Source organism: Globicephala melas, chromosome 6 (genome assembly GCF_963455315.2).
Source record: "Globicephala melas chromosome 6, mGloMel1.2, whole genome shotgun sequence".
In the NCBI taxonomy this organism is placed as follows: Eukaryota; Metazoa; Chordata; class Mammalia; order Artiodactyla; family Delphinidae; genus Globicephala; species Globicephala melas.
This window is the reverse complement of record NC_083319.1, coordinates 993425-1007159: the sequence shown is the minus strand read 5'-3', so window position 1 is coordinate 1007159 and position 13735 is coordinate 993425. Positions and strand designations below refer to the sequence as shown.

General features: G+C 66.9%; 1 protein-coding gene across 9 annotated transcripts in view; it reads right to left on the bottom strand.

The window, feature by feature from the left end:
- The window catches only part of EXD3 (exonuclease 3'-5' domain containing 3), a 77282-nt gene that overhangs the window by 3703 nt on the left and 59844 nt on the right, over positions 1-13735 (bottom strand). For 8 of the 9 annotated variants that reach the window (XR_009564202.1, XM_030838154.2, XM_030838155.2 and 5 more), the window contains 2 exons: positions 12832-12885; positions 12485-12616 (listed from right to left, as the gene is read on the bottom strand). Coding sequence is in view for 8 of the 9 variants with exons in the window: in XM_030838154.2 (XP_030694014.2) it covers positions 12485-12616; positions 12832-12885 (186 nt within the window). In the remaining variant the exon portion in view is untranslated. Of the gene's footprint in view, positions 1-12484; positions 12617-12831; positions 12886-13001; positions 13481-13735 lie in introns of those variants that run through there. The other variant, XM_060300083.1, reaches the window with a different exon arrangement.

The following is a 13735-nucleotide window of genomic DNA, read 5'->3' as shown; positions in this document are numbered from 1 at the left end:
CCCCACCCTCTTCCCACGGCCTTTCATCACGGAGCCTGCTTTACCTGTGGCCTCACTGCTTGGCCTCCAGCATCACAGCCCGGGGTGGCGGGGGGTGGGCAGGCGCCAGAGGGCGGGGCCGCCTCTGCTGGGGGGCTGGGGGGGCGGGGCTGATCCTCACGCAGGACCCTCCCCTGGGCCTCTCTGGGGGCCTCCCCCCACCGACCGCGGCCAGACTCTGGGCTGGCCTCCAGCACAGGGAGACCGCTGTGGGCTTTGCCCTCCTGGTTGCAGGTCCAGGGGCTCTTGGGGCAGGAGTGAGGGCAGAGCCCAGGCTGCAGGTCAGGCCCGTGGTCACTCCAGGCCCAGCTGGGGAAGAAGCTGAGAAAAGGCGGGCCGTCTAGCCTCCGGCCGCTGCCCTGGGCTGCCTGCCACAGAGGCCCAGGCTCTCCCTGTCCAGGCCACCCGAGGGGACAGCACCAGCAGGTGTGGGAGGGACGGCTAGCGGGAGGAGGGTGGGGTGGGGTCCTCCGCAAGGGGTCCGCCAGCCTTCCCAGGCCTGGTGGTGTGTATGCCTGGGCGGGGCCGCCAGCTCACGCTGAGTCACTGCGCAGACAAACGCCCGGTGCTGTTGTCCGTGAGGGCCGGCCCCACCCTCGGGAAGCACCGGTGCTAGTTTTCCCACGGCCGCTGCCCACTGTCGGGTCTTGCTGCCACCCTGGCCCCCACCCCCACTCCCGGCTGGAAAAGCCGGTTCTGGGCCACCTGCCCGCCCCCAGTCCTGTGGTCCCCATCTGTAGGAGGGCCTGGCGCCCAGGGCTCCCCTGTCCATATCCTGTCCACCTCACGGCCCAGCAACGCTTGCCTCACCACCTGCTGTGGGTGGCCGCGGCCCTACCCTTGTGGGGCTCAGCGCTGAGCGCACAGCCATCACCCTCCCCACGCAAAGGGGGACGGAGCCCCTGACCTCCCGTTGTGGAGAAGGGGCCTCCGAGGGGCTGAGTAGCTTGCTCACGGTCACACTTTGGCTGACCTGGCAGGGTCCTTACCCTGCCAGCCCCCAGACAAGGGGGTGCGTGCAGGTGGTGTCTGAGCCAGGTCCACTTCCTGCAGGGCGTGTGCAGACCCCAGCCTCGGCTGCCAGCAGGTCTGGGCAGACGCCAGTGGGGGGCCATGGGCGCCCTGGACGGGTGGACAGTGTGGTCTTGTTGGTCCCGCCCCGTCTCCTTGCCCCCATCCAGCCTGGGAGCCTGGGGGCAGGGCGGGCCTCCACCCCCAGAGCCTGGCTGGGTGGGAGGGGCCAGGTGAGTCGGGCAGGAGGGGCTGGGAAGGTTCCTGGCTCCCCTGTCCCAGGGGTCCACCTGCATGCCTGCTTGCCACAGCTTCCGAGGGTGCTTGGGGCCAACGTCCACCGTGACGCCCAACCCCAGGGCATGAGGCTGCCTCTCCGGGGTGGGCTGCCAGCCGGGACTGGCCCAGGGAACTGGTGGTGGTCCGGGACCCAAAGCCAGGCAGGCCAGGTCTGGTGGTCCGCCCTCTACGGCCTGTTCCCTCCCCCCAGGCCCAAGGAGGGCAGGAAAGGCCACTTTCCTGGGAGGCGCCCCCAGTCCTTCGCTGGGCTTGGCGGGTGTGCGAGCTGGCGCCCTCCGTTCCTCTAAGACTGGGACTTGGGGAGGGGGAAGCTGGAGGGCTGAGGGGTCGGTTCCCAGGTGCTGGGAGCCATACCCATGAGCAGGCCAGCTCTCAGCTCTGAGCCCAGGAATCCCACCCCCACCCATCACTCTCCCCGGGGAGTGACTGCCACCAGCGCAGCCAGAGCTGAGCAGGGGCGAGGTCACGGGGTCTGTCCTGAACTGTGTGTCCCCAGGCACGTCTGCTCCCACCAGCTGTGGACGCACACTTGCCGTGGTCCGTGGTGTCTGCTGTGCCACCAGGTAGTGGACGGCTGGTGCACCGGTGCCGGGAGTGGGGAGAGGGCTGTCACTGGCAGGCCGGACTGGGCCACAGAGTGCGGTGGGAGGGGCCTCGCACACACTCCTGCCCAGAGCCCACCAGCCCCTGCCAGGGCTGAGAGCAGCGCCGTGCGAACTGCTTATAAACACCCTTGAAGCCCCATCAGCCCCGGGCCTCCCCGAGTGGGGTGCTGAGGGGGGCGCGGTGGGAGATGGGCCTCACCAGGGGCTGCCAGGGCACAGGGCGTGAGAGAGGACCAGCGGTCCCTAGGGGACAGGGCGGCAGGAAGTGGCCTTTCCAGGCTGGGAGCCTAGTGGAGGGACCCAGTTCTGAGCAGGACCTGGGCAAGGCTCCCCGCCCAGCCAGCAGCCGGCCTGACCATGCTCCCTGGCAGGCCAGGCCCACCACCCAGTGGGATGTGAGGTACGGTCAGTCTGGTACCCAGGCCCCAGGAGGCCCCACGGGCAGGGCGGAAGGGGGCTTGGGCTGAGGAGCTGTGACACGCTCTAGAGTAGGGGCCCATTTCTCGCTCACTTACAGCAAATTTATAGCAAAGCACAGAAGAGCAGAAGAAAATAAACAGCATCCCCGCGCGGGCACTGGGCGAGAAAAGCCAGCGTGGGGTGGCGGGGTCTCTGGCACCTCCCCGTACACACCTACACTCGGCAAGTGTCTCCTACTCGTGCCAGAGGGGCTGCAGGGCACCAGTGTCAGTTCCCAGGGCCCTATGGCCCATTTGGTCCCTGCCAAGCGCCACCCCCTGCCCCACCTTGCCTGAGGTCCTGAGAGCGGTGGGTCCAGAGGCCTCCCAGGGCTGCCTTGTGCACCATGACCCCCCAGAGCTGCCCCCAACAAATGGTGCAGGGCCAGGGACAAAGGGCTGGTATGAAAGACCCCCGGCCTGGGGGCGGGCCTGACACCTCGTGGACAGGCACTTAGGCGCCGCCCTGGGTCTGCTCCGCACCTCACTCTCCCACGCTGTCCGGCAGCACTTCGAGGGGTCCTGGGTCAGCTGCCCCCCGAGCCCCCTTCAAGACAAGCTGGCCTGGCCCAGGAGGGCCCTGCTGGCCCTGGCACTGGGTCGGGGTCTGGGAGAACTGGGGCCCCTCCCGCCACAGCCGAGACCCCAGGCACTTGCAGGGTTCAACCCCCCACCTGCCAGCCAGGGGCACAAGCTGGGGCAGCAGAACCAGGCCCCAGGCCTCCGGGGAGGTGTGTGGTTGAGATGGGGCCTGCCTGGGAAGGTTTAAAATCCCAGCCAGTGCTTTTCTGACCTGTGAAGCAGGCTTGCGGCCCTCTATCCCCACTGCTGGAGACCTAGGATGGCAGCCCTGCAGGGGCCCCGCTGTGTGCCCGCCCTGCCCCCAGGCCTAGGAAGGTCAGTTCCCACAGGCCCGGCCCCTCCCCCACCAGGCCACGGTCCATCCCCTTTGTGGGGCCGGGACAATGTCTCCGCAGACAGAGCGGGGGATGGGCCTCTGGCGCTGTCGGCACCCTGGGGGGTCAGGGGCCACGGGTGCCGGGGCCTGCGGTCTGTGACAGACCCTGACAGCGCCAGGTCTGGGCACACGCGTGTGCACTGGCACTCCGCAGACGTGTGTCTCAGAAGCACCCAGGTCCTCGGGGTGCAAGGGCACCAGCTTTGGAGCAGCTGAGTGTGTCCACGTGTGGGCGTGAGTCAGGCATGTGAACACGGAGCCTGTGTGACCTGGCATGTCACGTGAGGACAAGGGGCCTGCGTGAGTGGATGTGCCTTTGAGTGCTCGCCCAGCAGCCTGCAGTGCCCCGCACGGGGGTGGGGGTGGAGGTCCGGAGGTGTGTTCCTGGGGTGGGAGGAGTCCTGACCGGGAGAGTCCGCCTTTCCCAGCAGATGGGGAGGGGACAGTGGCATCTGGGACAATGGGAGGAAAGCCACGTGCCCCGGGCAGAAAGATAAGCATGGTGTCCAGGACACAGTCTGGACGACACAAGGCCTGACTGAGGGGCACTGCCCGGTTAGGGCCACCCCGGTTAGGGACACACGGGAGGGTCTGAGCCCCTCCCTCAGGCTCTCTGGGGCCGGCAGGCCTATGGCCCGGGAATTGGTCACCCCCGCCCTGTGTACCTTGGTCCTCTCAAGCCTTCACCCCCTTCTCCTTCCAACTGTGCCAGCCCCGGCCCAGGGCCCACTTAGGACCTGGACGTGCAGACCCCGCTGCATGGCGACAGCCGGACTGACAGCCCAGCTTAGGCCATCTAAAGCCAGTCAGAATGAGACCCCACGTCCAGCTCACTTGGATGGGTCGGGCCAGTGTCCACTGAGGCAGACAGAGGGGTGTGAGCCACTGGGCCTGGACAGGTGGCCAAGTCCCCCCCTTCTCGTCGCATCCTGGACTCTGACACAAGACAGTCACAGCCCCCCTCCAGGGGGGGCCAGGGAGACCACTATGTGAATTTCAGATGAAACATGGGATTCTGCTCTGAAGTTCGCGCTTATCAGGGTCTGTCCTTGCATTTCCCAAGTCCGGCACCCAGCTCTCCCAGGCTCATAGAAGGAACAGAGAAAGTGAGAGAGCTGCACGGGAGGCCCCGGACGTGCTCCCACGGCAGGGAGACCCCAACGAGGAGCAGTGCACACTGTCCCCAGGCAGGCATGGCCAGGACCCCCTAGCTCTCTCTGTGAGGTGAGGGTGGGTGGGTAGCCACGTGCCCTGGGTTACATCAAACAGAATCTGGGCCAGAGGATGCCCTCTGGACCCAGGCCCTGGGGTGGCTCCCCATCCCCTTTGGCCCCTCAGCACCTCCCCCTAGGCAGCACATCCCCCTTGACGCCCATCCCTGGCAAGACGCTGGGCAGCACACACCCCCACTCCGTGGCCCCCAGTTATCCCCACTAGCTGGTTTTCCCCCTCCCCCCACCGTCCACACCGCCACAGCCCCAGCACCCTCCTAGGCGGCACGTACACCTCCCCTGTGGCCCCTGAGCACCCCACTGCGAGCACATAGCACCCCTCCCTCGAGCACACCCCCAGGCGGCACACAGCCCCCTCCCAGTGGTCCCGAAGCCCCCCCCCCCAGGTGGCCATACCCCTCCACCGTCCCCGATGAGCCCGGGAGGCGCCCCCTTCCCGGGGCTCCCGGGCACCCCCAGCGCGGCAGGCGCGAGCCGTTCCCAGACGGGGGAGGGGCGCGGGCCGTGAGAACCGCCGGCGGCGGGCGCGTGGGAAAGCGGGAGGAGGGGCGGCGCGGAGGGCGGGGCGCGCCTGGGAACGGCCCCCGCCCCCGCCGGCCTTTGAAAGGGCCACTCAGGGCGCCCGGCCCAGATTCAAAAGCAAACGGCCGCCCGCCCGCCAGCCTTCCCGCGCCGGCGGGGGCGGGGGCGGAGGACCTCGGCTGCCCAGGGCCGTGTGGGAGGGGGCGGGCGCCAGCCGGCGGAGAGAGGGGTGGCAGGCTGGGGAAGTCGGGGAGGGGCCGATGCGGTACGGGTTGGGGGCAGCCCTGGTTGTCCTCCTCCCACCGACAAGTGGAGCTGGGCCCTCAGACAGCAGGTGGCAGCCCTGCAGCCTGGAGTCTGTCACCCACTCACATCAGGCCTGCACAGGGGGCCAGGGGACAGTCCTGCCCCCGTGCTCTCAGCCCAAGGAGAGGGGGGCTCCAAAGGGTGGTGGTATTCCCAGGATTGGGCTGGGGGCCTGGAGAGCTTCCTGGAGGAGGTGACATATAAACTGGGGCTTGGCAGGCCTGGTGGAGAGAGTGGGTGCTCAGGTGCTGCAGGAGCTGGGGTGTGATGTGGGGTCCAGTGCGGTCAGGAGGGACCGGTGTGGACAGCAGGCTGTAACGAGTCAGGGCGCTGGCAGTGTGGAGGGGTGGGCGTGGGGCTGAGCCCAAGGGCAGGCGTCCCCCGGCCCTTCCCCCTTCCTGCACCTTCCAGGGCCACTGAGTCAGGCCAAGCAGGAGAGGGCCCCCTCTTCTACTGCCACCTGCGCCTGGTGCAGTGCGTCTGACGAGATGGGGGGAGGAAGAAGCAGTCCCTACCCAGCTCAGCCCCCCACTTCCCGGGGGCCCCCCCGCACTGCACTCTCCCCCGCCACTCCCCCAGCTCCAAGGAGGAGAGCACCGTTCCTTCTCCCGAGGCCCTGCCCTACCCCTGGCTGGCTGGGGGCACACCTAGACCCCCACCTGCCCAGGTATCCACCTGCCACGCTGCTCCCCTGTGGAGACCCCGTATCCCTGTGGAGACCTTCAGGGTCTGTGCTGGTCCCAGATGTACCCGATGATGGGCTCTCAGCAAAGCTCCACCCACAGTGGCCCCGCTCAGGGTGGCGGGTGGGCGGAGAGTGGGGCTGCCTGGGAGGGGCTGGGAAGGGGGTGCCCCCACACCCCAGCCGGTCTGACCCGTGCGGATGGGGAGGGGCAGGTGGCCGGGTGGGAGTGGGGGTGACACATGCCTGCTCCTGCTGCTTGCCCACCCACAGGGCACCCACTGCACTGCCCATCGACCCAAAGGCCCCTGCTCTGTTCGGACACAGATGGAGTAGTCACTGCCTGGCAGGCCCTACTCTGTCACCCTGAGGACCCTCCCCAGACCCAATCCACAGCTCCCTGGGGCCTCCTCCATCTGCAGCCCTGAGGGGCTGGCTGCCTCTGGCCCCTGACCCCAAGGCTGGTGAGCCTGTCTTGCCTGCTGCATCCGGGGCTCGGGGGACAGAGGGTCTGCAGAAGCTAAGCCCGCTATCCTGGGCCAGGCCCCCTGTCTTTGGAGCTGGCAGTACTCAAAAGGAAGAAGAGACCACCTTCCCTGCTGGATGCCAGCCTGGCCCCTGGGCCCGGTCATCCCTGCCACCGACCCCAGCAGCGGGGTGGGGGGCAGGGGCTTTCCTGGAAGGGCTGCTTGGTTTCTGCGAAAGCAGCTGTGGGCAGTGTGTGAACGAACACACAGGCGGGGCTGCTGCCAACAAAACCTTATCTACGGACCCTGAAGTCCGCATTTCATGTGATTTAGCTCGTGGGCTGTGATGTCAGACATCTGGGGGAGGGTGCGCCTTCTGCCCTTCCGCCAGCCCCAGCCCCGGCCACAGGACCCTCGGACTGAGATGGGTGCCCTCCCCCACCCACCCCACGGACCTGGCTGGCATCGCCTGCCCCTCGCTCAGAAGGCAGGTCATCTGCGCCCCGCCCTCCCTCCCCTTTCTTTCGAGCCCACTGAGCGGTGGTTTAGAGCTGGACTGACACCTCTGGCCAGTGGCTCCTGCTGGCTCCGTGGCTGGGGCTCAGAGAGTGGCACTGATGTGGGCCAGGAGGGCACAGAGCAGCAGGATGGGAGACCCCAGACTTTGTGTTTTGGGTGTCCTCTTGCGGCCCAAGGTGTCTTACTGACCTTGGGCCTGAGAGCACAGAGCCGAGGGTGCCCACATGGTCTCTGCCCCTCCCTCCAGCTCCAAGAGGCCTGTCCTCTCTGGCCTGCACTAGCTCCCCCTGAGGCCATGTCACACCAGCCTGTCTTGGGGCCAGCGTCTTGGCCGTGGCTGTGGACTCGTCCCTCCATCCTGTGTGTCTGTGCACCAGTGTGCCCGCCGTCCCACCCTGCACTGTGACCTGTCTGGGCTACACGCCTGTCCTCTGTCAGGCGAGTCTGCGTCCTCTGCGTTCTGACTTGAAGCATCTCGGCCCTTTTAAAAAGTGAACATCCGTCAACATCCAGGAGGTACATCCTGGGGGGGGGCCCAGACTGCACATGGGAGCACCTCTTAGAAGCACACGGTGAGGACCAGGGTCCAGAGGGGAGTGGCCCTGACCGCCGGGCCCCGGGGCACCTTCCCCGCAGACAGACACAAAAGGAGCAAGGAGCCGGGTGCCTGGATGGGCGCCTGGCGGGAGCTGGGCTGGGGACTCGCACACCCGACCTCCCCGGGCGCTGACCAGCAGGTCCCCTGGCCCAGGCTGTTCCCAGGGCCTCAGCACACATCTCGGACCGCATGGGGGCCCCTGGTAGCCCTGCGGGGGGATGAGAGTCCCAAGTGGGGCAGGCATGGTGGCAGACTACCAGACGGCTGGTGACCAGGCAGCCCTGCGTCCGTGCGATCCAGGTCCTCAGTTCACGCCAGCCCAGGATCCTTCCTAAAGAAGTAGGCCACCGGGAGCAGGGGTCCCCAGGCCCGTGCGATCCAGGTCCTCAGTTCCCCCAAGAGCCATCTGGTGGGAACCAAGGCTGGGCTCTGGACGAGACCCAGAGGGGAGGGGCGGGACCGAGAGGAAGGCCCTGCAGGCTTGGGGGAGGGCCTCCTGGGGCCATCAGCTGGGCCCACCCTGCTGTCACCTCCGGGGGGCTACGCTGAGCTTGCCGACGGGGCCAACACCCGGCTGGCATCCTGAGTCTTGGGGCGTGCTGGGCCCCAACCCCTGATGAAACCTGTCTGGTAGCTCCCGCCACCCCCGAGGCCTGTGACAGGAGCCAGCCGCCCGGGGTCTCTGCCTGTGCAGGGTAGGGGCCGCTCCTTCTGCAGCCTCTGTGCCTGTGTGACCCTGGGGGCACCGAGTGTGGGAACGGGGCTGGGGGCCACGTAGCACAAAGGCCGGGGAGGGGCGGGGTCAGTGGCCGCTGCGCCTCTTCCTGTCTGTTCCTGCATCTGCAGTTGGCCCTCAGGGTATAGGGAGGGTCTCCGTGCTCGGGGACAGGCTGGGCATGGGCGCCCCGGCCGGCCCCTGGGTCTGGGAGGGCTCCGGGGCCCCCACCACTGCAGGCCCCCAAGTTGTGGGTGTGTGTGCTGGGGGGCCACTGGCCCGAGGTTCCCCTCGCATGCCCAGGCCCCGAGAGCCCTCTGCCCACACCCGTTCCCGTGCCAGAGATCAGCCTGGGCGGCCTCCTCCACCCTCTCAGGGCCCCTGCCCAGACCTGGGGTCTCCCGGGGGGGGGGGTCTGTGAGCCTGTCCCCGAGGCCCAGCCTCCCGTAACTGCAGGCTCCCCGCCCATCACCCTCCCCTTCCTGGAGACCCCTGAGCTGGCTCTGCTGAGAGCTCCCTGAGGTGGGGTGACTGTCATCCTGCAGTGGCCTCTCCCCTCCTGGGGCCCACTTCTAAGGGCTGACGTCACTGGGGCCACGGCCCAATCCGCACCACAGCAGAGGGGGCCGGAGGAACAGAAAAATAGACGTTATGCCCGGCCACGCCTGCGCTCCTGCTTAGGGTTTTTTTAAACTCAAATTTCTTTGATAAGATCCTTTCCCATGGTGGACAGCACTGGGAATGTCCTCTTGGCGGACGTTCCCGATGGACAGTCCCAGGCCCAAGTCGCCAACTCCGTGGGCCAGGACCCTGCCCTCTACGAGAGACCCACTGCCCCTAGCCCACTGGGCCCCGGGGTGGGCGGGCGGGCCACCTCCCTGTGACAGGGGCCTCCCCCACGTGGCCGGGCACACAGTCCCTCCAGCCTCACTTGCCCTGGCCTCGCACCCCGACGAGCAGCCCCGAGAGTGGCCGGGCAGGCTCTGGGAACGCTTCGTGTGTCAAGTGGGTTTTCCCTCTGGGAACAGCACCAAAATAGCAGAAGGAAGGAAAAGAAAATGGAAACTCAGCCTGGCGGCGGGAGCTCTCCAGGGAGGCGACCAGCTCTGGCCTGGGCAGGGGCAGCAGAGGCTCTGAGCCAGCGTCCAGGGTGCTCGGGCCCTCGGGGGCGCAGGACAGGACCCTGCCGGCTGAGCACAGCACGGAGGCGCTCTCTGGGTCAGTCCTAAGCGTGCTGCTCCCTGCTGGCCGGCGGCCAGTGCCCTTTGATGTCCAGATGGGCTTAGGAGCCACCCTGGCCCTGGCCGTGGCCTCTCAGTGCAGAGCAGGGTCTGCAGCCGCAAGGAGCTCCTGGTCACTGGGCCTCAGGCCATCACCTCGGGGCATCTGTGCAGCCCCTTTTCTGGGCTTCTTGGGGTCCACCTGCGAGAGGGCCACTGGTTCCCCTGGGCCGGCCCCGAGGACAGCATCGCTCTGGCGCTGGGCGGGCAGCCGTTCCCGGCCGCTGCTCAGGCTGAGCTCCTGAGGGGAGGCCGCGAGTACCGTGGCCGAGGGGCTCTGGGGGCAGGCGGGGGGGAGCATGGCCCGAGGTGCCCAGCCCGGGTGCAGACACTGCTGCAAGTCGGCAGTGAGACTCCTCTGCTCATCGTGACCAGCTCCATGGCCTGAAGACCACGGTGGGAACCAGTCCACTAACCCAGAGCCAGCTGGGTCCTCCCACCCTGCCCCGGATGCTTCTGTGGTGAGCGAGGCTGGGCTCAAATGCAGAAATCCGAGCTTCTCAGGGACCCCCTTCTCTGCCCGCCTGGCCCTGCCATGCCGGCCTTTTGGGGTCCTTGTGCACAGATGTAGATGTCCCCAAACAGCTGTCTGCCACCCAGGGAGGGTCCTGCCCTGGGGCACACCCAACCTGCCTCGCTCTGGAGCTGAGCCCCGCTGGAGGCTGCCGGACAGCCACGGGCCTCAGAGGCTCCCCGGCCCTGGGACCCCCTTCCCGACTAAGGCCCACTGGGCACTGCTGCCCAGCCTCACACCCGGGCTCCCACCTGCCACCCGTGTGGCCGCACACACAGGTCTGCCTGGCGCCCCGCCCCACTCCCGGCAGCCCCGTATGGCCACTGGTGTGGCCACCTTCTGCTTCTGGGCCCTGAGCCGTGGACCCTGTCTCTGTCCTCCTCACCAGCTGGGCACGTGTGTAACGTGTGCACATCTACCACAGAAGGACAGCGCTGGGCAGGGCCCCAGCTGGGCAGTAAGCCCCTTCCCCCCGCCCCAAGAGCTTGGTGTACCCCGGCGTGCCCTCCAGGCCAGATTCCCGGGAGCCCAGACCCAGCACCTGCCGGGCCGCCGGCCAGGGGCTCAGCCTAAAACCTAGGATCCAGCCGCGCCCGTGAATCGTATCCTGGATCTTCTGTGCCTCGTCTTTGCGCGCCCCCCCGCCCCCCCCCCACCTTACATGGGCAGGTGCACCACCTGCTCCAGGTCTCCTGCCTCCCCGCCCTGCGGTTAGAATGCTGCAAATCTGTCCCGCCTGCTGCGGCCTCCCTGGGCCCCGCTGCCCCCTCGGGACTGTCTCCTGTCTCCCGGGGGCACTGGCTGGCCCCGCCAGAGTGCGGCTCTGTCTCTTGCCTTTGCACCAGCTCCACGCCCCCCTACGGGGCCCACGCCGGGGCAGGGCAGCGGCGGGGCCAAGAGGCAGGGCACACGTGGGGTGAGGGCAGCGGGGCCCTGGGTGCTCTTCCCGCGAAGGGCAGCGGCCGCCCTCTGCGCCTGGCCCTCGCAGGTCCGAAGGCTCAGGCACCCCCCAGCCAGTGGCCTGCGGCGCGAGTGGCGTTTTCCTCCTGGCTACCCAATTTCCGTTTTCTCAAGAAGACACCAGCAGAGGCTCTGAAAAGCTCAAGAAAATGTCCCCCCGCAGGCCTCGCCTGACGTCCTGGGGTCTTTACAACACTTGCAGCCTTGCGCAGGGACCCGGTCCCGTCCTCCCGAGCTCCAGCCCAAGGGAAGGCACTTCCCGCCGCCCGGCTTGGCCAGCGTCCGTCCTGGCAGGGCAGGGGCCCAGCTTCTCCACAGACTGCACCCCAGGCCAGGCGGTGGGGGTCCAAGGACCTGAAAACAGGGGCTTCCCTCCCTCCTCCCTCCCTCCCACCTGCTGGGCGCCGGCCTGGGGGACCGTGCAGAAGTGCGGGGCCCCGCCGGCCTCCACGTGTACCCGGATGGGGGAAGCCAGGCTGAGCTGTCACCAAACAGCTGGGCTTCGGGAGCCGCTCCCAATGCAACATCGTCATGGCCTGAACTCCAGAACATTCTGGGAAGAGCCAGCACCCTGCACGGGGACCGGCCCCGGCCCTCCCTGCCTGCCGCACCCGTGCAGACCCCAACGCCGAGGGCAGCCATACCCCAGCCCGGCAGGGCCGGGCCCAAAGGCCGCATTGCCTCCCCTCAGCTGCACAGCTCACGACAGGGCACCCAGGCCAGCAGGGGAGGGGAGGGGTGCCCCCTCCCTGGCGCCCAGTCCCCAGACTCCTCACGGATCTTAACCTTGGGTACGGCTGCCCCGACCTGGGGATTTCCTCAGCCAGACCTTTCTAGCCGTCAGGGTGGACCCAGCAGCAATCCATGGCTCTGGACCTTGCCCTCGGAAAATGGGATCCGCCCCAGACAGATGCACTTTGGTGGGTTCCCTGTATTCCCTCCAGAAGCCCAGTGGGAGGCCAGCCCTGGGCCAGGAGGACAGTCCCAACCCTGAGCTTGGACACTCGCCCTGAGCTGCCCTTTCACTCTCAGCTGCCCACCTTGGCCATGCGGGCCCCGACGCTCTGCCACCTCTTGGCCACAGACTACAGTGACCGCCCCTCCCCCACCCCACCCCCGCCAAGCTCCCCCGTGCCGTGGGCATGGGCGTCTGGGGGTGGCGGAGAGGAGAAAACGCACAGACCAGGCAGTGGCCACTGCTCACATGGGCAGAAACACCAAGGCCATCCCGCCACCGTCAGGGCCTCGCGGGCCTCGCCCGTCAGAGCCTGGGGCTTCCACACTGGCCCAGGGCCAGCAAGGGGCACGCAGCACCCACCTGGCAGCGGCTGAAGATGTCCGAGTGGGTGACACGCACGTTGAAATGCCTGATCACGGCTGTGGCTTGCTGCCGGGCCTTGAGGGAGCAGTCCACCGAGAGGCAGCGCCCAGCCCCAACCTGGGCCCGGAGCTGTGGACACATGCAGCCGTCGAGCGGTGGGCCAGAACCCAGAGCCCACCCAGGCCCCGCCTTCCCAGCTCCAGGCCGAGAGCCTCCGCTCTGCCCAGGGTGGGGCAGTGGTGCCGCTCAGCCCCCCTCCCCTTGGCCCCACGACAAGCAGACCCTGAGGTGTGGGCGGCTCAGGAAGTCGAGGCTCAGATGTGAGTCATCTGTGGGGTCCTCACCTTGTGGTACGGCAGCCCTGAGGTCAGGATGACCCTCCCCTCCTGCCTGGCGACCTGGGCGGGAGGGAAAACTGGCAGGTGAGGGTGTCAGGCCAGCCCCTGGGGCTGGGGCTTCTTTTGCCCCCCTTTCGCCAGCCCCCGCCCCCCACCCCGTGCCCCAGAGCTGTCTCCGCCTGGCACCTGAGTGGCCACCAGATTCCCGCAGGCTGAGGCGGGGCATCCCCTCCTGTTATAGATTTGGTCTCAGAATCGTGCAGACGCTTCACAGAATTGCAAACAAAATTAAATTTAAAAAGCAATTTCTAAAAACCCAAAGATGAAACAAGTGAACTACAAAGACAGAAACATTCCAGATGACACGAAGCCACAGTGAATCGACCATGTATCTCTAGGGCTACAGACCCAAAATGAAAACTACCTGGCAGTAATACTATTGTTGGTGATGATAATATCAACATTGTTATTCTGAAATACCTGTGTGTGAATTGTAACGTAAAACAGATGGGTGGGCTTCCCTGGTGGCGCAGTGGTAGAGAGTCCGCCTGCCGATGCAGGGGACGCGGGTTCGTGCCCCGGTCCAGGAGGATCCCACGTGCCGCGGAGCGGCTGGGCCCGTGAGCCACGGCCGCTGAGCCTGCGCGTCTGGAGTCTGTGCTCCGCGGCGGGAGAGGCCACAACAGTGAGAGGCCCGCGTACCGCAAAAAAAAAAAAAAAAAAAAAAGGGCAAGGAAGGGACCTGAAAAGACGTTTCTCCAAAGACACACAAATGGCCAATATGCACATGTAAAGATGCTCAACATCATGTCATCCGGGAAACGCGAGTCAAACCACAAGGAGACACCACTTCACACCCATCAGGATCGCTTTTATTTTACTTTTATAAAGGAAAATAAGTGTTGATGAG